Below are 26425 nucleotides of genomic sequence, written 5' to 3'. Positions count from 1 at the left end.
GTAATGGAGAACATCAGCGTTAGGCTCAGTAAAAATCCTAAAGGAGGCACAATTCTGATCAATAAGTGCAATGTTAACATAACAAATGACGGTTTATATTGCAAACAAAGAAAGCACCTCTAGACAGATAACCTACAATGAGCTCCACACTGTTAGGAACAGAGATATGTTTTTTATGGATTAGGCTCTGTACAATTTTAGATTTGTAATCAATTCATATATGGGTAACGTGCATATTCTCAGCTTTTACTTAAGGTTATTTTTATACCTTTTGGTTTCAACTTGTAGAATTTACAGCATGGTTTATATATAGCTGCCCCCCATTTCATTTCAGGGCGTCATAAAATTTGGGACAAATGGGTTCACAGGGGTTTCAAATTAGTCAGGTATGTTCAATTTCTTCCTTAGTGCAGGTATAAGAGAACTTTCAGTATCTAACCTTGATTCTAGGCTGCTGATTTCCTTTGGAATCTGTTATTGGTGGACGACTGAAGAGTTCTCATCAAAATGAAGAAAAACCCCCAAACACTTGTCCGACAAATCAGAAACACTCTTCAGGAGGCAGGCGTGGATGTGTCAGTGACTACTGTCTACAGAAGACTTTACAAACAGAACTACAGAGGCTAAACTGCAATATGCAAACCACTAGATAACCACAGAAACAGGGTGCCCAGGTTACAGTTTGCTAAGAAGTAGGAAGTCAGACGCCGAAAGACGATTGGCTCAAACAAACAATGATAATTACTTTGTTGTGGTTCAAGTCTGGGTCATCGGCCATTGTAATCTAAAAAAAGACCTTGGAATACCTGAGTTTATACAACGCAGTGTATTTGTTTCCCTGCACTCTGGTTCTTTTTTTCTGTGTAAAAAAAATGCAGAATTCTGCTTGAACGCAACCAATGCTTTCAAGCAGCAGTCAGACCCAATCACAGTAAAGCACATTCTAAACAAACCAGTATCCAGAGCTTAAAAAAAAAAAAAAAAAAAAACATTTTATGAAATGAAATACTCAATAAAATAAAATTGCCGCATTGCCATCACTCATGATCAAACTGTTACACAGTCAACAAATTCACGGTCAAAAATGTTTTTTTCAGTCAGCAACCCTTTTTCCATCTTCGTAATCGACAGGGTATCCAAAAGATTTCCACACGTCAGACTTAGATTTACATGGTAAGTTTTCCATTTCAACGGGCCTGTTTGCACTAGCTATGATCTTTACATGAAAATTCAGTTTTGTTGAATGAATGAGGGGGTTCAGAGCAGACAGGAGATGTAACCTGGAAGTACAAGCATGCAGGAGGGAGTGGCCAGGTGGTCAGAGGTAGCAGAACATCGAGGAGTCTGGCTGGCATGTCGGGTCGAAGACATAACAGAGCTGTCCCTTTAGCTGCTCGATTTGATGCGATTTTGAATTTGATGCGAGCTGACATAGGTAGCCAGTGGAGGGAAATGAGAAGGGAAGTGATATGGCTGAGCCTGTGGAGGCTGTAGATCAGATGAGCAGCAGCGTTTGATGAGCTGCAGAGGCCAGCGAGGACACAGTTCAGTCCAGACAGGAGATTATCAGCACCTGAACTGGTATGAGCTGGTTTGCGAAGGTGGTGAGGAAGGGATGGATTCTCCAGATGTACAGGAAGAACATGTACACCGGACACACTGGCATGATATTCCCAGAGAGGGACAGTTTGTTGTCCATTGCCACTCCAAGATTCCTAGCAGATGAAAAAGGTTACGCTGTGGTGCCATTCAAGGTAAAGGAAAGGTCAAGCTGGGAGAGAACTTAGCATCTTATTTTTAGCCAAGTTATGCTTGAGGCAGTGTTTGTCATACAGCTTGAGATGTCTTGTAGGAAAGCGGAGATGCGTGCGAAGACTAATACATTGGGGGGTGGGGGGTGGGGGAGGGTGAGTCACATGTCATCAGTGTAGCCTGGCTATGGGAAAAGATGACAGAACCAAGAGACTTGGCATACAGGGAGAAGAGGAGCAGTCCAAGGACTGAACCCTGGAAGACACCAGTTTAGAGCTTCAGAAGTCTCAAAACCGCACCCACCCCCTATGCAACCCGTAAGGTGCAACTATTGAGGTGGGCTTCAAACCAGCAGAGATCTGTGCTGCAAATCCCCAACGTAATCAGGGAATGGCAGGAGGTGGTGGTCCATAGGGTCAAAAGCTCCAGAGAGGTCAAGGAGGATGAGAATGGAGAAGCTTGTCTTTGCTTCTAACTGACCATATTTGTACAAATGACCAGGAGGATAGCAATGTCTGCTTTCATTTTAGCACACACAGACAGGACACCGTGTTTGCATGCATATGCTACGGGCACCTCTGATGCCTGTTATGGCAGATACAGAAACAGCAAAGCATTAAAACTGCTAACAGTGCTCAGCATAATTGCATATTACATACAAGGTTAAATATGTTCTATGCATTCCTGTTAAGCACAACCATTATTAGATACTAAACGCAAAATCCACCAAAATGTAGCCTGTAATACTTTGCAGACTCTATTAATAGTTTCATTATCCAACAAGTTCCAGATATACAAAAGTGCTTGACCAACAAGCATGATATTATTGGAGTGTTTTTTATCCAAATAGGACATTGATCCTCACCTCCAGTCAAATATAGATTTTTTTTCTGGAAATTACCAACCCCGGAGGCCTGGCAGCCACAGACTCCACAGACTGTTAGGATTCGAGACCAGGCCACGGGCCTCGCTGTCTCACTGTAAACCAGTCACTTAGCAGGCTGAATCATTCTGCAGCCAATTTACTTCTGTCTTTACTTACCAAACTTCATTTGATTTGTACACTGTGCAGATGCGGTGCTTCAAAACAAACATAAAAATGTCACATTAGCCCAAATCTAACCACACAGTGATCTGTCCTACAACTTCAAGCGACCCATTTTTATATCATTTGACAGTTGCTAACACAGCATTAAATTTGACGGTCACTGTAAACAGTACAAACAGTTTAAAGTAATGAAAATAAAGCAACGTGCCCCAGCAAGGTCAGTTCGGTAACCTGGTGACACATCGGATCCTTTTTTAAATTACCCCCATAAAACGAAGGAGCACGGGCAGACGTGAAGATGGCCGAAAGCCACATGGCAGTGTCGCTGCAACCTGAGGAGGGCTGGAGATGAAGCTCACGCTGTACTTTCTCCGGCAGGTCTGTCTTCTTCAGTCAGTGCCCTGGGACTGCATATGGGTCGCGCCCGAGCGCTTCCCTCAGCCCAGGCGGCAGGGCTTAGCGAGCTTTGCAGCCGGTTTTCCACCCCCGCACGGGCGGGTCACTCACAGCTGCCTGGGAAGCGGAAGCGGCTCCCGGGCAGCTAAGGCTGTAGTAGCGCGGCCGAGACGTAGCCTACACCGCGCGCGCGCAACCAGCACCAAACTGGGCTCCCATGCGAAGCTGCACTCCACTAGCGCGCTCTCCACACCGCAGTGGTGGGTCTCTGGCGCAGCCCTGATCCACCGAAACTGAAGCAGCGTCTGAAACTGAAGGCAGCTAACTTAAGAAGGCAGAATTTTCTCTGTTTTCACAATTTTGCACACTTGTCCTTCGTAGACATGTGAAAACCAAAATCGTCACAACACGCATCGTTCTAAGGTGCCTTATTTCGGATAAATGTGAAGGCAGTATCGATGTATCCTTTGTCACGCAGGATATCCCACAGATCTTTGCGGTTACCTCTGGCTTCTTACTTCCGTTACAATAATGGCAGCTGAAGCGAAGAGCGAAGCAGCAGTTGCGGTGGGAGTGGAGGAGCTCTTTTGCAAGGGTGAGCATACACTGTACTCGACAATTTGTCGTAGGTATATTTAAAAAACACATTTTAATTATTTAATACCCTGGAATAATGTGGGTAATGTTTTTACGTCTTGGTGAGCTTTGTGCAAATTAGCTAGCTAACTTGCTAGCAAACACGTTAATTTTCTATGATGTCATCCTGCCTTCAAAGTGCATCCCTAAATTCGTAGCCTTTTGAGGTTCCTTGTTAGGACTCTACTTCCGGAGTGATCTGACTCTGTAGGTAGCGAAGTGGCTGCCTTCTGTCTGAGATTGTTTGAGAGTGTTGCGCGATTGATGGAACTAGCCAATTGCTCGAGGACGCTGCTTTTAAATCAAAATACCATGCAGGAGAAATGGTTTCCTTCAAAGCTGCAAGCATCAAAAGATCACGCAGTGTTCCCTTTCTCCCGGCAAACTGAAATTTATCTTTTTTTCTGGCCTTGCACACAACTTCACTCAAGTGAAGAAAGAGAAGGGAATTTTTCTTTCAAGTCTATTACTCCGACATACTCTCACAGTTCTTTGCATTGTAATTTCACTGAAATCCAGCTGCCTCAAGCAGTCTACAAAATGGTTTCTGCAGCACAACTAAACTGATCTACAAGGGAAAAAAGAACAAAGAAAAGATGCTCCCATTGGCTGACTAATACCTAAGGAATGCTTTAGTGTTTATCTCCTTCATATTTCCACATTGTCAACTCTGATCTGAGAGGACCCGTCTCTTGGATTACTCTGTTCATTGCAGGGTTGTCAAGGCAATTGATTGCCAGCAAGGAAAAAATAGATTAGGTTGAACATCTTCTGCCCCCTGGAAGGGAAAGGTTTTTGGATGCCAAAAAAAAACAGAAGAGGCATTGAAGAAAGAACAGTCATCAACATTGAGCATGCTGAACAGAAATACCAGCATGTAAATGTAGCAAAGGCCCTGAGGATCACAATGTCTCTTGACAGGCAGCGGCCCTGTCACAAGTGGAATCCAGAACACTCCAGAAGGCAAGCAAGCTGGGCGAAAAAACTCAGCTGTTTCTTGGCCGACTCTGGAGAACGAGCACCATCCTCACATACACGATGAAGTGTGTATGTGGGAATGTAGAATGTGAATGGGGAGTTGGGGGGGGGTGCAGGAGTTAAAAGCTCTGTTTAAAGAAAATGAGCAGCGGGCTGTCTGGCTAGTTACCTTCACCTTCTGTCTGCTGCCTGTAGCTTCCGGAGACAACGTGCCTCTGAGAGAATAATGAGAAAAACCCAAGTTGCCTAATCAAGCACATGTCGGCTTTTACAGAGTGTGCAGTGATAAGGTCACAGGTACTGGGAACGGGGCCACATGTGCACAGTTAGTGAAGGCTTTTTAATAGATGCAAGTTACACTGCACTGTACTGAAACTTCACACCCACCCTCCCCATGCCTGCACCTCAGCCCGCACCCATTTGGCCTCTGTCCCAGCAGCTTCAGATCACATGCAGAAATTAGCCTTGCAGTGGCTCTGAAGTTTCGCGTGTTGGCTCTACACAATCAAAGGGGAACTGACAATTCAGTCATTTCACCTCAAAATCCATTTTTGATGGCAAATCATTGAAACAATAAAATAGGTAAAAAAATATCTAACTTTTACAATGGTAATCTTCCTTCCATACTGGAGCAGTGTACCCTAGCGACAACATCCAGTCTCGAGAACGAGAAATTCCCAAAATGCAATGTGTGTCCCCTACCTCCCATCCCCACAAAACTAAGGAAACAAAGAAGATACTTTATTCGACAACTCAGTTGGCATATCTAATGCAACCAGCATGTCTGGCGACTTTAAAGAAGAATGGGATGTAAAGTATGGAATGTTTGGTCCCTATCATTTCAATGCAGTGTTTTAGGGCTTTACACTTTACCTTTTTACAAATTAGCTTATCCAGTGGAAGAATGAAAGGGAAGTGAAACCCACACCCAATGGGACAAGGACAGCAGCTATTTTAACAAGTAGGTAATGGGTAAAAAGCATTAAGCGGCTGGCTAGTAGCTCGACTAATAGCTAGTTGGTCAGACTACTGTTCAGAGATGGAAAGTCCAGGGGTCAGAAAGTAAAAGTCCTGCCATGTGTTTCTTCCACCCATGAACCCAGTCAGCTGATTTCACAAATTCTACCAGTTCTACCTCCTGGCTGAAGAATTATGCTAATTAGAAAATCCAGGTGATTTGAACAAAATACTGGGGATGACTTTCTGAACCTGGATTCTCAACCTCTGATAGTGTTTAGATAGTAGCTATAGCTAGCAGGTGTAGATACCTTAACCTTGTTTAAATACCCTGATAAGCAAGCAAACCGGTAATCTGATCAGCTATCAATCAATAAATAAACTTAAATTTTGAAATGATTTGCACAAGTCTCCAGCTCCTTGCCTAATTGTGCAGGTGTCAAACTATTTTTAAAAAGTCTAGCAAGTTAGACTATGTTAGTCTGTGAAAGTTGTCCTTTTTGTCTCAGAGTGATCAGTCTCTTTATTGATGCAATTTTCAAAAGCACATGCCAGCCTCTTCAGGCCAGCCATCAAAGAAGACAAATGCAATGCTGAGGCAAGGCATCAATTACTCTGATGATGAAAAGATTATTTATTTATGCCGACACACCCTCTCATCGCATGCGCTCCACCTACTGAAGTACAATCAGCGCCTGACAAAATGAAAGAATCTGAGGGAAATGTTGTGGTGATGCACAGCGAAGCCAAATTAATGTTTTAGATGCAGGAAGTGGCAAATAAAATATAGAACAGGCTTTTTAAAAATATTCTAACAGTGGAGAGATCGATAAAATACAATATCAGAGATTGATGGTGAAGTTTACAAATGACACAAATCCACTATTGTGATTTAACATGAAGGTTATGCACTGCAACTTCTCCCCCTTTCTTCTTCCAAGAAAACTTAAAAATTGCAACAACAAAAAATGTAGCAGAAGACATTTCGCCACCATCACTCTCAGACATGGGCAACTACCTAAATGTCCAATTCTTTTCCTCTGTGCCAAGAAATGTTTAGCACTTCTTACTAAATTACTTTAATTACAGTTAGGCTAATTCGTTTCACTGAAAAAAAATTATGTTGTATACAAATTTTAACAAATATTTTTTAATAATGATAATTAAACACTCAAAGGTCAAAGGATGACCTGCAGTTACCTTTTGCTTATCCCATTCAATTGGATGTCCAGAAGGCTACCCTCTCGAGTTGCTTTCAACTTTTCGACAAGTTTTCAACGTGTAGCTTGAGCAGAGGGGTCGCTGTCCGAAGGCTCTCACGGTACAGTTATGCAGTTAAGCCCTTTGAGAAGCTCCTGGGCCAAAGCCCTCCAAAGAAAGCAATTAAACACAAAAGTGTGGGGGGGGGATTTTTCTGTGACTCAGACAGCTGTGTGCGAAAGGGGGGGGGGGGGTGGTGTGTGGGGGGGATTATTAAAGTACCAGGAGAGGAATGAGCTCATTAAGGAGGAGTACGCCAGACTGCCACATGCCAGCGATTGAGCTACATTTGTTTGTGGTTGTCCTGGGCAAGGAACTGACAAATTGGCCATTTTATTCGTTTCTTTATGGGCAGGGAAAATGATGGTGCGTGTGTAATTACTCTAAGTGGGGTATTCGTCAGGAGCTCTTTAAATTCCTCAGGCTGAGCAACGGTGTAGTTAAAGGATATCTGATCAGCCTGCACTGGGGAGAGGCTAAAACTGAAGGTGGCTCAGATAACCTGATTTATTCATTTCTTTCTTGTAAACAGCTTACATATTTTAACAAGAATGTCTTGGCATAACTACATTGAGAACAACAGGGCAACATCATCTTAATAATCCACGCAAGGAATTTAATGTTCCATTCCAGACCAAAGAAAGTTCACGGTGTCCCAAAGAGAACAACCCAAAGGGTTACACAAATAGGTAAAGACGTGCAATCAATACAAGGTCCCTTTACAAAGACCTGCTTTGGGAACAATACGTTTCACTCCCCTCCATAATCAGTAAAGGCGTTTATCGCAATAACTTTTTCCTGAATGAAAAATGTATGTGCTCTGATTACAAGGGGAGCAGGCCAATTCATGACAAAACAACAAAAATCTATTATTCACTGACGGGCAGAGGGTATGGGAGTGTTCCGCATTCTTGTTATTGCTTTCTGAATCATATCGTGAAAGTATCAGTAACCCCCCGCCCCGGCGATGTGCACAGAGAAATTACCTCACAGCCCCTGGCAGGGTTTCAGAGCTCATATAATACTCCCCCTTGTGCCACCAGAGAACCGTGTTTCTGGTCGGCGGGCGGCTTATTGGCTGTTCGGTCCCGGATTTCCCCGTACTCCTACGCCGACGGGATAGAACACGCCGTTTTGCAAACAGAGCTCACCTCCCGACCGAGACGATACCGTATCCGTGTGAAACAAACATGACCCGGGACGAGACAAAGGTGCCGTTTGATTCTGAGGGTGAAATTCAAGAGCGCGTCAACTCGTTCGGTCTATTCTGCCACGTCTCCACCGGCCTTCTTGAAGTGTCCTGCGAGGGTCAGTTCCCCATGCCTTCACGCAGGTGCATCGGGGGCCAAAATTGGTTCATCCAATCTTAAAATTAACCTCAACCATGATAGCAGCCGTAGTCTTTGGTAAGAGGACAGCCACCCCCCTCAGGTGACCGCTTCCCATGGTGGCTGCTGTCGCCGAGTCACTGGCTAGCAGGGAATCCCAGCCACTTACTTCATCTGGAGTTTCTCCTCTCCCATTTGGCCCACAAGGGCCCATCCTGCAGTATATTAGCATGAGAAAGGTCAGCACACCAGCATCTGTAACCAGTACTTGTATCTGCTCTCAAAAAGGCACAGGCTGACATGAGTTTTGGTTAACCAGAGCCACGTGTTCCAAGCACATGTTGACGCAAGTATGTCCCATAGCCTATTTCTACTCTTTATTCATTGTTTTCATGCTTTTCAATCATTTTCAACCTCCAATTAGTATAACAGTTAATTACACAATAACCGTACAGGACCACTGAAAGAAATGCTAAGGTGATTTTTTTTCAGGGTGGTAGGTACGCTGTTAAGCGTGAAACCTTCAAACACAGGTTCGAGGGACAGGCACAAGGGTCTGTTTATTTCCCAAACCAAAGCCCTCCTGCTATTTTTTTAAACGACTGCAATTGCCAAGTTGTGTTTCTCTACCAGAGCTAGTCTGTGGGTGGTTTCACTACACATCTGTCTACTGATATGCAAAGCTCCTAGATTCCAAGTTCCAAGTAGGGTATAAATTGGCAAGTGACTCAACAAAATACAAGCCAAGCTGGGCAGTCATGCAGAAGAGAGTCACATTGTGAGAGTGAGAACACAGTGGAAGACCACCCTGTTCTGGGAAGCTGTATTTTTTTAATCCAGTGAAAATTACCCATTTGTGTATGTGATACACTAGCAAGACTCATAAAAACAGTAAAGACCTTGCCAAATACATACAAGAAAAAATAAACACATTCATGTGTGGTTACCATGATTTTTATGCACAAATGCGCCGTATTCTCAAAAATGTCTTCTGCAGTAGGGGGTGGACAATATCAGGTTTTGAGGCGGAACACAATGAAGCACTAAGCAAGACGCCGCGCTATATTGTGAATATATTGTCACGGTCAAAGGGTGTTTTCAGGCACGACACAAAGGTGAACAGGTGTGCCCCGTCATAGCTGTTGCTATATTGTGTTACAGCTCGGCTGGAAAGCTGTATTGACCAACCAGCATTCAGGACCAGAACAATCTAGGCTATTTTATAATATGTTCACATATCACTGTATTTTTGTCAATATGGCTATAAACATGGTCATTATGATTACATGATTAATAAAAAGAATCTGCTAGAAACTGTTAGTTTTACAGCTTCTCTAGACATATTAAGTACTTGGCTTGAATAACATTAATGTATTTTTTTCATAATGAGGAAAGACTGGGGCACATAATTTCAAAGGTAAAGGTATATACAGCCTAATACAGAGTACATACTGTACATGCATAGCATGTATTTATGTTACTCTTTGAAGGTCAATCTCCACAAGTTGCAGAAAAAGGCCTCTTGTGGTTGAAACTGTACTGGTGGCAACATAAAAGCATTATATGGCCCACCCGTACAATGCAGGGAGCACAGCACTAAAACCCCGTCCCAGCGTTTCTTCATAAAAACCGACTGCACCCGAAGGACTGAAGTCAATGAAGGCTGAAGCCAAAAGGGTTGGGGTTCCCTGGTCCCCTCTCGGGTGAAACTTTACTACATCTCCAGCCTGAATAAAGGCATTGTTTTGCTTCAGCGTACCGCAGACACCCTGTCATACTGGACCCTTTTGTTACTTGTGTGCGTCATAAGTTTTGCTTTATGCGAGACCCCATTATGAGGCCATGGAGCCCCAAATAGTTAGGCTGAACTAGACTGTGAAGATTTTATCAGCTACAGTACAGTCAGAGGCTTCTATACCTCTGCTAATACAATGGAAGAAGACACACACACACACCCGTGGGCTTGTGCGCACACACACACGCACACACACACAACACCCATTTTGTCCCACTCTCCTGGAAAGTGTCTGGTCTTGTAATCCTTTGTGGTTTGTGGTGAAGCCACCTAAATCATAATTCTTTCATCACCATTGTCAGAGGGAGTGAAAGCAGTCATGCACCAGCTACGCAGTGGAGGTCCAACACAGTCCAGTGTGACTACTACTGACTAGTTTAACTGTCTTATTGACGATCACATCTTTCTGTCAGGACTAGCTATATTCCACCTCATACTGCAGTTAAATCTGCACATTTCTGGCACACCAGATTTACACTGGACAAATAACTTTGCCTAAAACTAAAGGCACCCCAGTGAGGATGAGATAGTCTTAACACAGGCAATATTTCTATTGGTCTGGAGGAATTCGTAGTGAAATTATAGCCTATATGGTTGTTTCCTGTTCAGATGCTAGCCATTTCTGTGTTACCTAGTGAAATCGTAGCCAACTAACAAGAGACTAAAGTAGGCCGATATATTCAGTACATTTTCAAGAAAAGGACTCATGCTACTTTTGCTTCTCCTAAAGTCTTACAAATTTAACGAAGAAACGGCATTAAGCCATTGTATTTGAAATAACTAGCCAGCCCAGTTGAAATTTTAATATTGACTTATGCTCATTCTATTACCTTTCTGTAATAATCACATTAATGAGAAGAAACCAGGACTACAAGGAAATGTAATGTCTGAACATGCATCTTGATGTTCGTGAGGTAACGATGTATAGTTTTTAAAGGTAAAGTTTTCATTAGCTGATTTCTACCCTCTCAGCTACAGCCAGTGATATCCAAATAGTGTTACCAAAGCCACTTACAAAAACAAAGATCTAGTCCTACTCTCTTTCAAGACTTTAAAGAGTTCATTTTAAAAAGCGAAAGGGGCACCAAACTCAAACAAGCATGAAAACCGGCTGTAATAATCTGAGGCAGAAGAGGGATTTTAGCCCAATTATAGCAGCAAATCTTTTTTTTTTTTATGCTGTGCTTAGTCCTGCGGAAAAAGGACAGAGCCAGCGCAAATATGTAATAACAATCCCAGAATGCCACAGGAGTTTAAAACCACTTAGATTAAACTGTCAGATCAAAGTTTGGCGTGTATTCTTACAAAGTTGCTGCAGACCTTTCCGTGGATTCTGCGATATTAATACATACACATGATTCCCTTTGCCTTATTTCAAATTCAGCATCCGCTTGCAGACAAACAATGCTCGGAAGCCACAACTGTCAATCCAAAGTCGGAAGAGTTAGGAAATTGTCGAGATGTTCCTCAGGGCAGACTCACAAATCATTACCGTGGAGTCTGGCTGTTCCTAATTTCCTTCTGTTTGCCAAGAAGAAATCATCCAGGAGGAAAGTCTTTGCCCACATACTCTGAATAGATACCTTCTGGTGTGAGCCCTCAGCACTTCGGTGAACGCAAATATAGCCTCGCACTCGTCTCTTGATTATTCACTTGTGTCATACCCAACAGTTCCAGTGGCCTGGAGAGATCTAAGCCCTGCGCTTTGTTCAGCAATTGCCTTTTAATGGCATGGGCTCTAAAAACTGCTGCTCAATAACAACCTAAGATACACTCAGCAAGAACGACCTCCTGCTCGCTTATGCAGATGTGCCCCTGAAGCCGTCGTGGTCGCTCCGTAGAGCTGAGAATGGAACCAGCCTCCCTTTAAGGCTGACACAAATCCGCCTGCGCTGTCGATGCTCCAAAGATTAGGAGACGTTTGTAAGAGAGACAAATTCCCCGAACATTCGTCTTCTCTAGGACATCTGTAACGCAATCTGTAAAACAGACAGTGGTTGTGCAGCAAATGAAATATGGCAGCAGCACATTGATTTATGGACACACATTTTTGGAGGGGGGGGGGGCTTTAGGCTACAAAAAAGAAAAAAAAAAAAAGTCTGTCCGACTATCATCGTGTCCTGAGTGAGACTCTCGGGCAGCTACTGACAGAACTGCTGAGGCAGGCTGCCCCTGCCTGCATCAAAGCGTGGTCCTGCTAATTACATGGGAGGAAGAACTGATAAGAGGCCCAAATGATCCTCAGCTGTGTGTGACTTCAGCACCTACACCACCGCAGAGCAGATCAGCCAAGCATTTTTAAGGCATTTTCCATTTGTTCTAGCTCTTATCTGCCACAGAGTGAAGGTGGAAGTGTACAATCTGTGCAGTATCTGAACTCTGAAGTGTGTAGGCTTTCACTTCGGAGTGTTGAGAGGGAGTTTAGCCATCAAGCAGGCTATTGCATATGAACATTACAACTATTAATTTTGCCTGTTTAGACACAGGCTTCAAGTACTTTTCCACAAACGTTTGTGTATGGAAATGGGTACAGTGGGATCTTTTTTATATGTACCATTTATTGGCCCTACTTAACCTGGTTAGATCTGTAATTTGGTTAGAAGTGTTACTGTAGCAGTGTTCCTGCAGCACTTCCATGTGACACATGTACCTCCATCCAACACTTGTATTGCACTTGTATTGTTATTTTGATGTTGCAGCTCGCGGTCTTGCCTCCTAGTTTGACTTAACATGACTATCTAACCTAGCCTATGCTTACTGTGTGAACTGGACTTAATGTGTTCATGGCTATGAATAACTGTTATATAATGAGTACTGTACCTCATCGGACCTGTGTTTTGTAGTTTGGTATGCACTTATTGTATGTCGCTTTGGATAAAAGTGTGTGCCAAATAAATGCAATGTAGCAAGTAGCTTTTATTTAAAAAAGCTTTTACATGCATCTGCTTGAACAATATCTTCAAAATACACAACCTTGTGTTGCGGATTTCAATATGCTTGACATGACAAAACAGCAGGCCCATAAATGACACAGAATCACTTCTGAATACTGCTCAGTTAGCTTTGGGTCAAGGCTTGCTCTGACACCATTCAGCTCTGTACAGCATCTAAACACAATACGGAACGAGGTGAATGCGACAGGCAATAAGGAACAGGATGCAAGGCACAGCCGTGGAAAATATGAAGATGCAGAAACCCAAATTGGCTTGTCAAATAATAAATTGAAAGTTTTCAAACTGGCCTAGTGAATTAAATGATCTGGGAAATGTCCATGCCATCTCCAATGTCTCACAACCCCACTGAATACAATGGACAATGAAAACTTACGCTTGAAGTGATTACTACTAATCCACGTCCCAGGATTGTTAATCTTTCCCAGGGTGATCAGCCGCTTTGGGTACGGTAACCTTTTCCTGGCACCGCAAATGCCCAATAGGACAAGACCACAACAACACTGGCCACTAAACAGCACTAAATTGGTGACACATCTTCAACCTTTTCACCCTCATGCTACGTAGCATCATCGATTCCAAAAACACCAGTCATTCGCTGAGAGGTGCGGCGTGAAGGACTTGCCAGCAGACTGAAGAGGATGCAGAAACAAAGGGGAGCTCAGTCGTGATAAGCGAATCTTGTCATTTCGCAGCTGAGCTTTGAGCCGAGAATAAGTTCACAGCTGCCTCTTTCAGGGAAACACGTGCCGCTCTTGCTCGTAGGTTGCCCCCGAGGGCAGGCTCGCGCAAAGCCTTCGTCTTTACCGATACTGGGGCAGATGATAAACAAATGAACTGTGAATGGCTCCTTCGCTGCATCCTGAGGACAATTTAGTCAAGCTCAATCTACTCACAGCACACAGCAGCACATAAACAGAGTTACATTCTTCCCAGTGCGGCAACATTTTTTTTCTTTGCTTCTCACAGCCAGTAAAAGCTACTGGGAATCCTTATAATAACATGGATTCTTATCAGTCATTGTTGTCATTAGCTCAACTTAGAAGAACTCTCAGAGGCCCAGAGTAGATGGAGTTTTTACAACAGATGGGCAAGGCTACTTTGTGGGGTCTTCAGGAGATGAAAAATGGTTATGCAGGGAAATGACTATTTTCTGTACTGGATTACAGAATTGCATGACTTAAAAATCCCTGCAGTTCATCATGAAGTTGTGATAACACTGAGAACAACAGATTAGAATTAAGAGAAACGGTCTTTAAACGCAGGACACACACAAGACTACAGCCTCAGGTCTTATGTAAAAGTCCTACCAAGTTGCTGCATACTAAAACACTATTAAACTGAATGAATATGTTACACACTAAATTAATTACTTCCATTGAAAGATAAGATCAAGGTCATTTACACTCTGACAAACTGGAAAGTCTCATTCCGTTCATTTTCATTAGCATTCTGTAATGACCATAAACACATTTTAATGAAACTAAGGAAAAAGGCCTTCTTTAGGAACCTGTAGCAAACTAGTTATGTATCATGGTTCTGACAAAGATTTATAATTAGACAGCTTTGAAGGTTTCATAGTCATGTGGTTTACTGTCTCAGAGACCATGAGGAACAATCCTTAATCCTGAGTGCTATCCTCTTTCTTACTGAGAATCCCCCATCTTCTTTGCCCCGAAGAAACCATCACAAATGTATGTGCTACTTGAGACTTCAAACAACTAAATGATAAGCATATCTCCAATATTACCCAATTAAATTATATACGCATCAAACCTCAGTCTGTGCTATAAAAAATACTTCTGGAAACATTTTTGAAGCTCTGAACCAAAGAAAGTTATTTAATAGAATTATCAACAGTGTAATAAATCAAACAGCACGGATTACAAGCTGCATTCTTTTAAGTATACGTACACCCGTTAGGCTATATTCAATAGAAATATTCAGACTGAAATGTAGGTATGTCTGCTGTGATTCGCGGTAGTATACACAGCTCCCACAGTTACTGATAAATGAACGTTGACATTTGTTCAATTAGAAAGACCCGAACCAACTGTCAAGGACAAGAACACTGTCAAATTTAACTTTTTCGAAATGGAAATTAGCCTATATCAGTAGTAGCCTTCACGACTAACTGAAACTTGGTCGCAATAAAACAACCGAAGACTGTGGCTATGATGCATAAATTAGTTCTTAGTAGTGTGTATTGTTTGCTTGAAATTTATCTGACACAGGAGTGATGAGGAAAATACCTAAAACGTCAGGTTGAAAATAGAAAATGTCATTTAGGTTTGGAAAATGACTCTTGCATTACCATCTAAACAGGACATAATCGAAACAATTAAACTATGCAGAGATCACATGGTAAACAATGTTGAACTTTCAATTGGAAGGCCGTGTGCTGCAGGAACAATGCGGGGTTTGTGGCATTTCTTTCAAACAAGTTATTTCGTGGAGTTTGACCCACGTTGGGCCTCAGCCAAAAAAACAAGTGATATCCCAGCAAGAAATCATTAAACGTACGATTTTTAACAAAAACATGCACGAGGATCGAAAGGCTTAAAAGTCCGCCAGAGTTGTAGCCACTTCCCCAACTACGTTTTCCATAACCAATTGTATGCCCTTTTTAGGGTGTTAGTTAGCACTAGCGTTAGCACCAACACATTTCGGCCAGTGTCCATTCTCGCAGAACTACGGTCCGTCATCAATGCATATTGTCCGATTTTAAACTACCCAGCGGCCTTGATGAACCCAAATGAACCACAAAGTGGGCAAATGTAGGTGATCTTCTAGATAATGTGAGGTGCATGTACTTAATGTTAGGTTGAAAGACAGTTGGGTAGCGATCTAGTTCTTACTACATGTAAGTTGACGTTATAGCCTACATTAACGCCATCTAACTACTTTCAAATTATATGGCTAACTATTGCGAACGTTAAGTTTCACCACAACTGAAGTGTGCAGGGGTATTTGCGAAATTTGCTATATGCTCAAGATAGTTAACTGGAAAGCTATTTTGAAAAGGGAGGAAAGACTGCTTAAGCAGCGCACAGTTAAAACCAAGCTCAGTAGGCTAGCTTGTTCCTAGCTATAGGGTTACTTATTTTGCTATCACAATGTAAACGCAGTCTCACTTGGTTGATATAGCCAGTTGGTGTTCGCCAGTTCGTTAACGTTACAGTAGGTTAAACTCACCTGGGAAACCAGTGGGATGAGGGTCTGTTCTACCGACCGAGTTTTGATTTCCAGTCCGGAATCAAAGTTACTATTGCCGCAAGGAGACGAAGCCATTCCCGCCGGTTTCTTTTAATCACTGGTGCGACGTACAGGTGAGCGTGTCTGATAGCGTCCTTATTTGTAGTATGAACGGGAACGATGTTGTTACCGTTACTGATTATTACAGATACTTCTGTTGATTTTTTGTTTTCAGGCGATTCCCTCCAAAGTGTCGCACGCTTGTAATCCAACCGTATTCTGTTGAGTTTCCCTGGCTACGTCCCTCCGGTAATGCTCTTACAGTTCAGCCAACTACAGCAAGCTAGTTGAACGAAAACTGCGCTGTGCCTTCTACTGCAGCAAGACTCGAAACACTAACCGGGAGTCGCCGAGCGGTGACTGACTTTGCCCTGCTAGGAACACATTCAGAGCCCGGTGACGACATACTGCTATTCAATAGTTTTCCGCAGAGCTGGTCTGTTCATATGCACAGTTGCACATTGATATTCATTATACTTTGATGATTCTTATCAATACCACAGTAATTCATCTTGATAATTTACACAATACAGGAATTACGCATGACTGTCCTACGATACGCCTTTATTGATATTATTTCGAGCACAAATATAAGTTTTTATGTAGTTTTCGCGTGCAGATAATTTATCTGAACTTACCCAGATTTCGCTGTAAAATCAAGTTTTTGACATAGGCATTACATTATGTAGCTATAGCTGTAGGATGAGTTTAACATTAATTTTTTTCCCCAAAATTTTGCAAACCAATTGTTTGTGACAATTGTTTGTGAAATGCGCTATGTAAATACAATTTTGACTGATTTATTGATTGGTTGGTTGATTGAAATCACGTATTGACTCGGAATTAGCAGTGTCACATGGCGATGAATAAGAGGTTATCTGTTCGGAGCGTTCACAGGATGCCAATGCTGGGTACTGAAATGTCAGTTTGATTTCAGTTTCCAGAAGCCTAAAAATGATTCTGTGAAGGACTTATACCCATTTACCTCTGCAAAACACAAACGTATATTATGGATGCTGAGTTCCTATGACGAAAGCACAACACGTCATAAAATAGCCTACACTAAACGTAGATTTAGTGCAACTAAATACATTTGTTCATTGCTGCAAGGAGTGAAACCGTAACACTTTTTTAAATTGCTGTGTTCTTCATACATTGCTGTGAAATTAAAAGTGAAAACCTGGATTCATGTATATCTGATTTATACTGCTCAGATTTGCTTTCATAAATACGAACGTGATTTAAATGTTGATAGAAAACCTCTGCGTGAAGAGATCAGTTATGTTCCTGTTAACTGTTCCTATATACTTGTCTACAATTTGCTAAAAAACACATTTAATGGTGCCCAGTACGTCACTGGTTTTCAGTTGTGGTACCAAGCGCATCTCCAATTGAAAATGTTCCATCCCAATGAAGCCTAGTTATGTAAATAATAATAATAATAATATTAACAATAACTTGAAACGAAAAGGACTGATTTGAACATTTTGTCTACTTCACTTTATTCTGAAGAACCACAGAACAGACATCCACTTAGTATTCCTAAGATCAGATGTGACCTGGTACTAGACCAAGGGTGTCAGGCTGGGTTTATACTGAGAGCTTGATTTAATGCATTACACATTAAAGAGGCTTTGGTGCAGTGTGATATGCACATAGAAATGATATGAAAATGAGTTGCTGAGTTGCAGAAATGATGTGTCTGTGACCCAAAACGTGAAGTTGTCTAAAGTGGATTTACATTAAATACTCATCGCCTGTCCATCTCAGTGTGATCTAGGTCAAAATTTCTGTTCACTTGTCCACTGTCCAGCTTTGAAGGTAAGGATTACAAAAGTGTACATATAGCCTAATTAAAGACCAGACTTCTGGTTTGCTGTGAAATGAGTTGCTATCGCCCACAGATTAAATTTATTTTAAGGCCAACATCTTTGAATAATTTAAAAATCAGTATTAAAATGAGTTAACTTAGGACAAGTTTGCTCATGATAATGTTTAAAATATCTCTGCCTAAGGAAACATGCTGTGTATCAGAAACAGCTGAAATACAGGTACGGTCTGTCTCTCTTGAACCAGTAGGTCCTGACCAGATGGCCACTGGTGATGGAGAAGACCTGGATTCCATTGGCCAGGTTACCTTATTTTAAACCTGGGTTTGCAATCATAAACCTATTGGTTTCACACATTTAATATTTGAATATGTCAACATTTGATTAATCATCTGCATCTGGAACAGGCTCACTCGTCTTTATCGATGATGCAATGGAGGATGGCAGCAGTAGGATGAATTTGGAAGTGTACAGACAGATTTTTCCTCGATGTGTGCAAATAAATTCCTCCTACCTCAGTGGCCTGCACTTCATCCAGCAGCAAGACAATGATCCTGAACACTGCCTACGCAACCAAAGCATTCATCAATGGGAAAAAGTGGAAAGTTTTGGGCTAGGTCAGTCACCTGTTTTAAATCCAATCAAGCATGCATTTCACTTGCTGAAGAGGAGACTGAAGACAGAAACCCTCCAAAATAAAGATCAATTGAAAGCGGCGGCACCGAAGGCCAGGAAAGGCATTTCCAAAAACAACACCGAATGATTCATGATGTTAATTTGTCGTAGACTTAGCTAATCTGTGAACTTACGCTTGTACAGTTGAAAATGGGGGAACTCAACACATAAACAGCTGTTTCAGTAAAATGGTAAAACATATACACATGGCAGGTAAATACCATGATATGAAAGCTGGTTGTCTGTGCTTTTGCCTCATATTCATCTTTTGATGTCTAATCAAAATGCCAAAAATGATACATTTCACTCTAATATACTTTTGGAAGGCACTGTATGTGTCCTGGGGCACATGTTAAAGGGAACCCCACCTGTTAAGACTTAGGCATTCATATGGTGTAAATGCCTTCAATAATATAAATATGCCATAAAAACCACATAAAAGATTTTAGTTATTTTAAAATGAGTAAAAATCCTTTTGGCTCACAGGTCACCATTGTTAATACCATCACAATGCACTCTGGGTAGTGATGTAAAATGGTTGTCGGTCCATTGCTCTTGTCCATTGAATGGCATTGAAAATGTTTTCTGTTCAGCCTTTTTGATTCGGGCCAGAGCTGGACATTACTCATCAAATAAATCAAAACGATTAAGATCGGAGTCCAGATAACAACATAACAATTTCTCTATCCTCATGGACCAGGTCAAACTGGGTTTAACACGTTTATGTCTACCTCTATCTTCTGGGGCACATAATTCATTTTAGAAGAATGTGCTACCTAAATTCTTTTAACCTTTTCTCTCCCAAACTGCATAATACTGTTGATTATTATTTCTGCGTACACATAGAAAGGGAAATATATGTCCGTATGTAATTTTTATTTTATTTTTATTTAACCAGGAAAACCCCATTGAGATTGAAATCTCTTTTGCAAGGGGGACCTGACATATAACACAATGTTACCCAACAAGACTTACACCTAACAAAATGTACAAACATCAAATGGGGAATGAGACAGAGTGTAACAATAATTAAAAGTACAGAAGAGGTTAAAAGTAGGAGCATACTTCGGTCACAGAGTCATGTTTAAAGTCCACAATTGAAATTAATTTGTCAAGTTAAAAATTCTTTTGCAGATTGTGTTCCAACTATAAGGTGCAAAATATCTGAAACCTATCTTACCAAATTCAGTAGTGGGACGAGGGACTTTAAAGAGTATCACGTCCCCAGAGCGGAGGTGATAATTATGTGAATTTCTAATTAGCAGACAGCTGCTTTCTTCAGAGACCCGGTTAGTGCCTAACACATGGAATTCACATTATTCAGATTTTTTTTTTAGTATTCATGGTAAAAAGACATTCAGTTTGCCTGCTGTTTGTGTAGAGAGATATGCGAGATATCTTCCATATCTGCTCCAGTAGTTTTACAGATATGTTTTGGGATGCATAGGAGTTTCTTGATGTTCTCTTTGAGAGATTATTTAGCCAAGCATTCCAGCAGGTGTTTAAAACTGACTACATTGTAATAAAAAAAGCATCATGATGTCCCGGTCAACCAGCATTTGCTGTATTTCATATTGGACACGCTTTCATTTATAGGATGCAGGACCTTCACGGATGACGCTGCTCATCCTCTATCTAGACTCGTATGTGGATCATTGCCTCTCTTAGTTCCCAGAACCTGTAATATTCCTGCTGCAAAACGTTCACTAAAATATGGGCTCAATTTAGGAAATTTTCACTTTCAGTCATTCTGCTCTCCCCAGTTGCTGAAAATCATACTTAGATCCCTTGTATCCTTTAATGATTGGTACAGAAAGGGCTTAAAATGTCTGATAGATTTGTTTAACAATTGCTTTGGCTCTTTTAATAGCTATTCCATATTTATAACATTATAAACTCTTAACTTTGTGAGGTTTTTACAGCCAAGATGGTATGAATGCAAATACCCCAATTGCCTGTTACCACCCAACAGTCCCATCAATGCGCTGAATCTGGAATCACAGGTACAGCGTCTAGGCTGGATAATTGTATTTCTAATTTGAATGGTCTGTCCATGTCTACCCAGGGATCTGCAGCGGAGCAATTTAATATGGTGCTTACAGATGACTTATGGCTCACTCCCTGCACCTGCCATGCACTGATTTAATTTAAAGTTCTTCAGTGACTTCATAAGTAAAATATAATTACAAATGCACCCAGAGGATCTAACATCTGGTGGACCTCAGATGTAACAGATGTAGAACAGCCCCAGACTCATTTTCACACATTCTCATTTTCACCAATAGTTCATGCCCTGGATTAATGAGTTCTGTAGTTCTGAGTCTGAACCTCTTTCCTAAATAATGAAAAATGTGTGAAATGTGTTATTTAAAAAAAATCTTTATGAGTGTAGTGCTAATTCTACCAATGTTAATGGGGGAGGTGATGAAGATTAAGGTGACAGCAATGACGAAGATGCAATTGCCTGAATTTCATGATGGCTGATGAAGATAAATTATCTTGATGATGATGATTATGATGACTACAATGGTTGTAACAAAGGTTATTTGGCACAATTTCGAATTTCATTTTCAACAAAAACAAAATAAGCATCACATAGAAGACATAAATAAAGCTGATGCAGGAAATAAAGCTTTGCTAATCACTCTGAACAGCCTTTTTCATTAGTATCTCAATTAAATATAATTTGATGTTTTAAACAATTCCATTGCCAATGATAGTTTTTCATGAAATAACGGGCAATAAATCTTGAGAGAAAGGAATCCAAGAAAGACTTCCAAAGTGGATTGATTCTGAGAAAAGATGAAGTTGGAGCACACATAACTGAATGAATGAATCCACGGAGAACAGGGACCTGACGTTTCAATGTCACCTGACGCCTGATGCCTCAGATACCTGCACATTCCAAAGAGCCCATATGTATAGCCTAGTAGCCAATTGAGAAACCTAAACAGAATCCCAACTAGTGAAAGAAAAAAAGGAGAGAGAACAAACCAAAACTCATAAAAATCATTTTATTGTTTTCATTATTATTTTCATTATGCCCTCCCTATACCCTTTGTTCTCCCACATTTGGAACCAGTAATTGGAATTTTCTCCTAAATTTGGAATTGTCTGTAATCACCATGGTTCGCCCTTCCCGACTGAAAGGTAATACCCCTCCAGTGCACTCCCCTGAAGTCAGCAACACGTTCATATATTACCGGTCATACAGAGTGAATTCACTGCCTATTGGAGTAGAGGAACATTTCTCACTGAAAATTGGTAGTCTTGCAGTCATGTCCACTAATGACTCACCCAGACCTGCGATTTAATGCCTCAGAGCCTCAGACTGAAAGTGGTGAGGGAGCCGCAGAAATTTGCCTCTCAGGAACAAGAATCAAACAGACGGTTTTATTTGCATATTCAATATGAAATATATACAGTAATATGAGTGAGTTCAATTATTGTTTTAACATATTTAAATTACTCCCTGGGACTTGAATATGAATTATTTACTTAAATAAATTATATGCTTTGAATCTTTTTCCTCCAGCAACTGCAATTTTTAATTGGTTGTTTATTTGTATCATGAAAAACATTCATAAATTGTCCAAGAAATTGAAACTGTGAATTTCAGTGTCTAATGGGTCCATCTGCTGTTGATGTTTTCACTCTTTCTGTTCGACTCTTACAGCACTTTAATAGAACCATACTTACATTTAAACAAGCATTCCTGAAACTTAAACTAAAACTAAATAATAGAAAATAGAAAATAAATAGAAATGGCTCTCCAAGGTAAAAACCAACATAAAGGGGAAAAAAGGGAAAAAATTAATCGAAATGCAAACAAATGGAAAAAAGAAACTATAATAACCCTGGTGGTGCACACACATTACTACTTGCTGTTTCTAAACAATGTTTTTTAAGCATTGAGTTTTGAATGACATGTGAATACAAGACACTGGGCATGTCAGATGGGACTAACACAAAGTAAACAGTGTTGCGGTTTCCGAGAGTGACTGCCATTGACTGTGGTTACTTTCCTATGTCAACACTGAGGGTTGCTGTAGATCTACCATGGGTTATTGCTATAGTTGAAAACCAACAAACCTCACTGTTTGCTTTGAGTCATTGAGGTTATTTGCTACTGTTTATTCAACATGCCAGGCTACCATTTCCAGGTTTTATTGAAACCAGCCTTCTGGATATACTGGATATTATCATTTGTCAAGCTGGACTGGATGCTTGTGGTGCTCTTGCTGTATGGTGATAAATGAAGGTGTTGCATTTACAAGTTTAAACTTCTGTTTCAACAGTTTTTGATTTTTGTATGTAAAGAAATATATAACATGTATTGATAGTTATTATATTTGCTGAGTACCATAAGTTAATTCACAGGTAAAAATTATTATTTTTTAAATGAACTTGATCTTGCACAAAAATTATCATTTTATGAGTCTAGTGAATTTCATTGATTTGCAGGTTTGTACTGGAGATGTCAATATAAAAATGGTTGTGGGTTAAGAAAGACAAATATTAAGCAAGATGCCTGGGCAACTTTGCAGAACATTCTGTAACGGTACAGCTATCTCTGTGCTGTCTTCTTTCTCCATATTGGCCCTTCATCAACCTTAGCAGCAACAGCAAATGCTCCAACTCTTATCTGTGTAAAATACTGGGGGGAAACCCACAGAGGCATTGCTACAGTAGTGCTCAAGTTAAGCACTTAAGTTTCAATGAGAATGAAATGGCTGGAAACATTTATTAAGATTTTCTCAGTTATTTTGTGTTTCCCAGATTCTGAAATAAATGAATAAACTTTTCAAATTTACTACATGCATTGTATTATTTATTTTTTCATTAAAGAAAATTTATTTTGAATCATGAAATCTTCTCACTGCCATTTCTTCCCGAGGCTAGCATAGTATTATTCTGTACTAGGCACTGAGATTGCGGTTGCATCGTTAATATCAGGTCAGTGTAGGTCAGCTGGCAGAAGACATTAAGACATTCAGCGATCTACAGTATATTGGTGGGGACAGGATGCACATCTGTTTAATCTTTTGGGCTTTGCAGGTAAGGATAATTGGCTACATCGCTCATTTGCAGGATGCATTTCTGATCTGTTAGCAGTCAACTTTACCTCTTTGACCACATTTTGCTTTGTATACAATGGAGCAATTAGTATTACATTAGTATTTTGCTTGGCAAGCCTCTTCAGCTAATATCTTTCATCCAGAAAAGATTTATGCTTTGTTCAAAAAATGATGTTCTTAGTTTTATTGATACATGAGAGAATATCTTTGTGTCTTATGCAAGATTAGGTAGAATATCTCTTTTTGCCTTTTTGGATATGGACTAGCTTTATCTTTTTGCTTGTAAAGATAGTCCATATCCAGACATGATTAAACAATCTCGCCTACAATTATATTACATGCAAAACATCAGTTTCCATGTCCATTCGTCCATTAGGAACAATGCATGCAGTGCCAGCTTTGCAAAAGTCCCCAGTGGCTCAGGACCAGACAGCCAGTATGCCCTGCTGATTGCAAGGAGCCTACATCTTGTCTGAACACTCAAAACTGCAGACTATTCAATGAGCCTGCTCAATTTCAGACATCAATACATGTCCAGTAGTCTGCATCGTACACCACAGCATTCACATCACAGTGTTCTGTCCATTTACAGGCCGTCGAAGGTTATTCTGTCAAATTGTCTAGTTGTACCAAGCATCCGTTAATAAGCCCTGCATAGGCCGTCTGCTTACTTTTAGCATGTCTTTGGCACATCCACTCAAACGGGTTTCCTAGGCCAAATCTGTACCAGCATTGTATCTTTTCCAGAGAACTTAACAATGATGTCAAGCTCTGATTTAAATTGTAAATCATTATGAGGTAAATCATTGATCATTTTTCAGTGACCATCAAAGGTACTGGTTTGAAATCATATGCATGAATATGCATGCGATGACTAATCAATCATGGGCCCTTTATGAGAGAAATCCGTCCCTTTGGGGTCAACACAGGAAATCCCTTTCATCTGGCTAAAGCAAGTGACTGTAAATAGTGCCAGTTGCCTGTGATGTAAGATATACCTTGTACTCATACAATGCTATACAGGTAGTGAGATCTCTCATGACAATGAAGGGTTAATGTTCACATCACCCACATATACACATTTCATTCATGGTGCCTTTAAAAATTACCCAGGCAGTTTATAAAACTTAAAAACTTTCAATGTAATTTATCATTGTGGGGAATGCTCTTATCATTTCAGGACAAGTATGTATGGTACCTCAATTCTACTAGGTGCTGTTTCATTTATGACATTGTACAAGTAGACCTCTGCAAAACTCTCAGAAGCTTGCTAATAATTCTATTTGAAATAAGATATGCACTGTACTACTGAACTTCAGCTTTAAACAAAAGCATATTTAAATGAGATCTCTTAAGTATTCTATCCACTTTATGTAGATAATGTGGACAAAACTCACAAGGTGATGTATTTGCCTTTGCATCAGCCATTTTGTCCTTACCTGACTTTGCTCATTAATATTTTTCAAATGAACAGTGTCTTCCATGATAGATGCAACTATTCCCTTTTTTGTGAATTGCAATTACTGTTATTGTTGAAGCATTATGTCGCTGCCAAATAAATGTAATGCAATAAAAGCACACAGGAGAAACAAAAGGACATCATGTACACAGTAAAATGTTGATACATGAGAGATCTTAGAATATAAGAGCAGAAAACGCCTTTTGCAGAATGGCAAGAAACATAAAAGTGTTCCCAGTCGGGAAAAGCAATGCACAATAAATACATGTAAATAAAAACATATTTTCCTTTTGCAAAATAGAATAATCAATATATTGTAATATCTGAGAGGCAATAATTTAGGCATTTGCACATATATGGTGATGTGTGTCAAAATCTTTCCTGATCTTGATAACATATTTTATTTCAATATATTTCAGAATATATTTCTGTAAGGGATTATGTGAATAATTTAAAATGAGAGAAAGTTCCTTCTGCACTGAATTTTGCCTTGATTTCATCATAGGAACAGCAATTGTTGATCGCAACATTGCTGGCTTCACTTCTTTCAAATAAAAAAACAAATTGAATTTTCATTTCCTCTAATGATGCAATGGAAAAACCCTCTCCAACAGCTGAGGTGGAAGAAGAATCGATCTCTCTTCAGCCAGGAGGTACTAGCCTGAAGCTGCCGAAAATAGCAGACATCATTTGCGTTGGAGGACCATTAGTTGCCTCTTACAGCTGCTATTAAAATTACTCCTGTGTGCTTGAGCTCAAAGCTTGATGCTTTCAAGTCCACTGAGGCATCCTTCAGCCGATGACATCACTGGGCTTGTTAGGCTCTGAAGGACACAGGTTCCATTATTAGCCAACAGCGAACTGCTCAAGGGAAAACACACCAACATGGAGGACAAGAACAAGAGATAATCTGCCCAATTCATGGTTACTGCAATCAGCTGAGAGCTCCCATTTAATAAAATTTTTTTTAATTTCGTCGCTGGGCCCATCATTGCCTTGCCTGAAGTCTGATCTTGATCATTGCCTGT

General features: G+C 40.6%; 1 protein-coding gene and 1 long non-coding RNA gene across 3 annotated transcripts in view; one reads left to right on the top strand and one right to left on the bottom strand.

Annotated features, from left to right (window-relative positions):
• ctnnal1 (catenin (cadherin-associated protein), alpha-like 1) overlaps nt 1-17136 on the bottom strand; it is a 73365-nt gene extending 56229 nt beyond the window's left edge. The window contains exon 1 of one of the 2 annotated variants that reach the window (XM_064348328.1): nt 16995-17136. Coding sequence is in view for 1 of the 2 variants with exons in the window: in XM_064348327.1 (XP_064204397.1) it covers nt 16297-16392 (96 nt within the window). In the remaining variant the exon portion in view is untranslated. Of the gene's footprint in view, nt 1-16296; nt 16439-16994 lie in introns of those variants that run through there. The other variant, XM_064348327.1, reaches the window with a different exon arrangement.
• Nucleotides 16292-21330, top strand: LOC135261744 (uncharacterized). The gene is made up of 3 exons (XR_010332018.1): nt 16292-16430; nt 18436-18488; nt 18593-21330. It is a non-coding gene; the product is annotated as an uncharacterized LOC135261744 (long non-coding RNA).
• Nucleotides 21331-26425: the final 5095 nt, after the last annotated feature.

The sequence above is a fragment of the Anguilla rostrata genome, chromosome 8 (genome assembly GCF_018555375.3).
Source record: "Anguilla rostrata isolate EN2019 chromosome 8, ASM1855537v3, whole genome shotgun sequence".
NCBI classification, from domain to species: Eukaryota; Metazoa; Chordata; class Actinopteri; order Anguilliformes; family Anguillidae; genus Anguilla; species Anguilla rostrata.
This window is presented reverse-complemented; position numbering and strand designations above follow the sequence as displayed.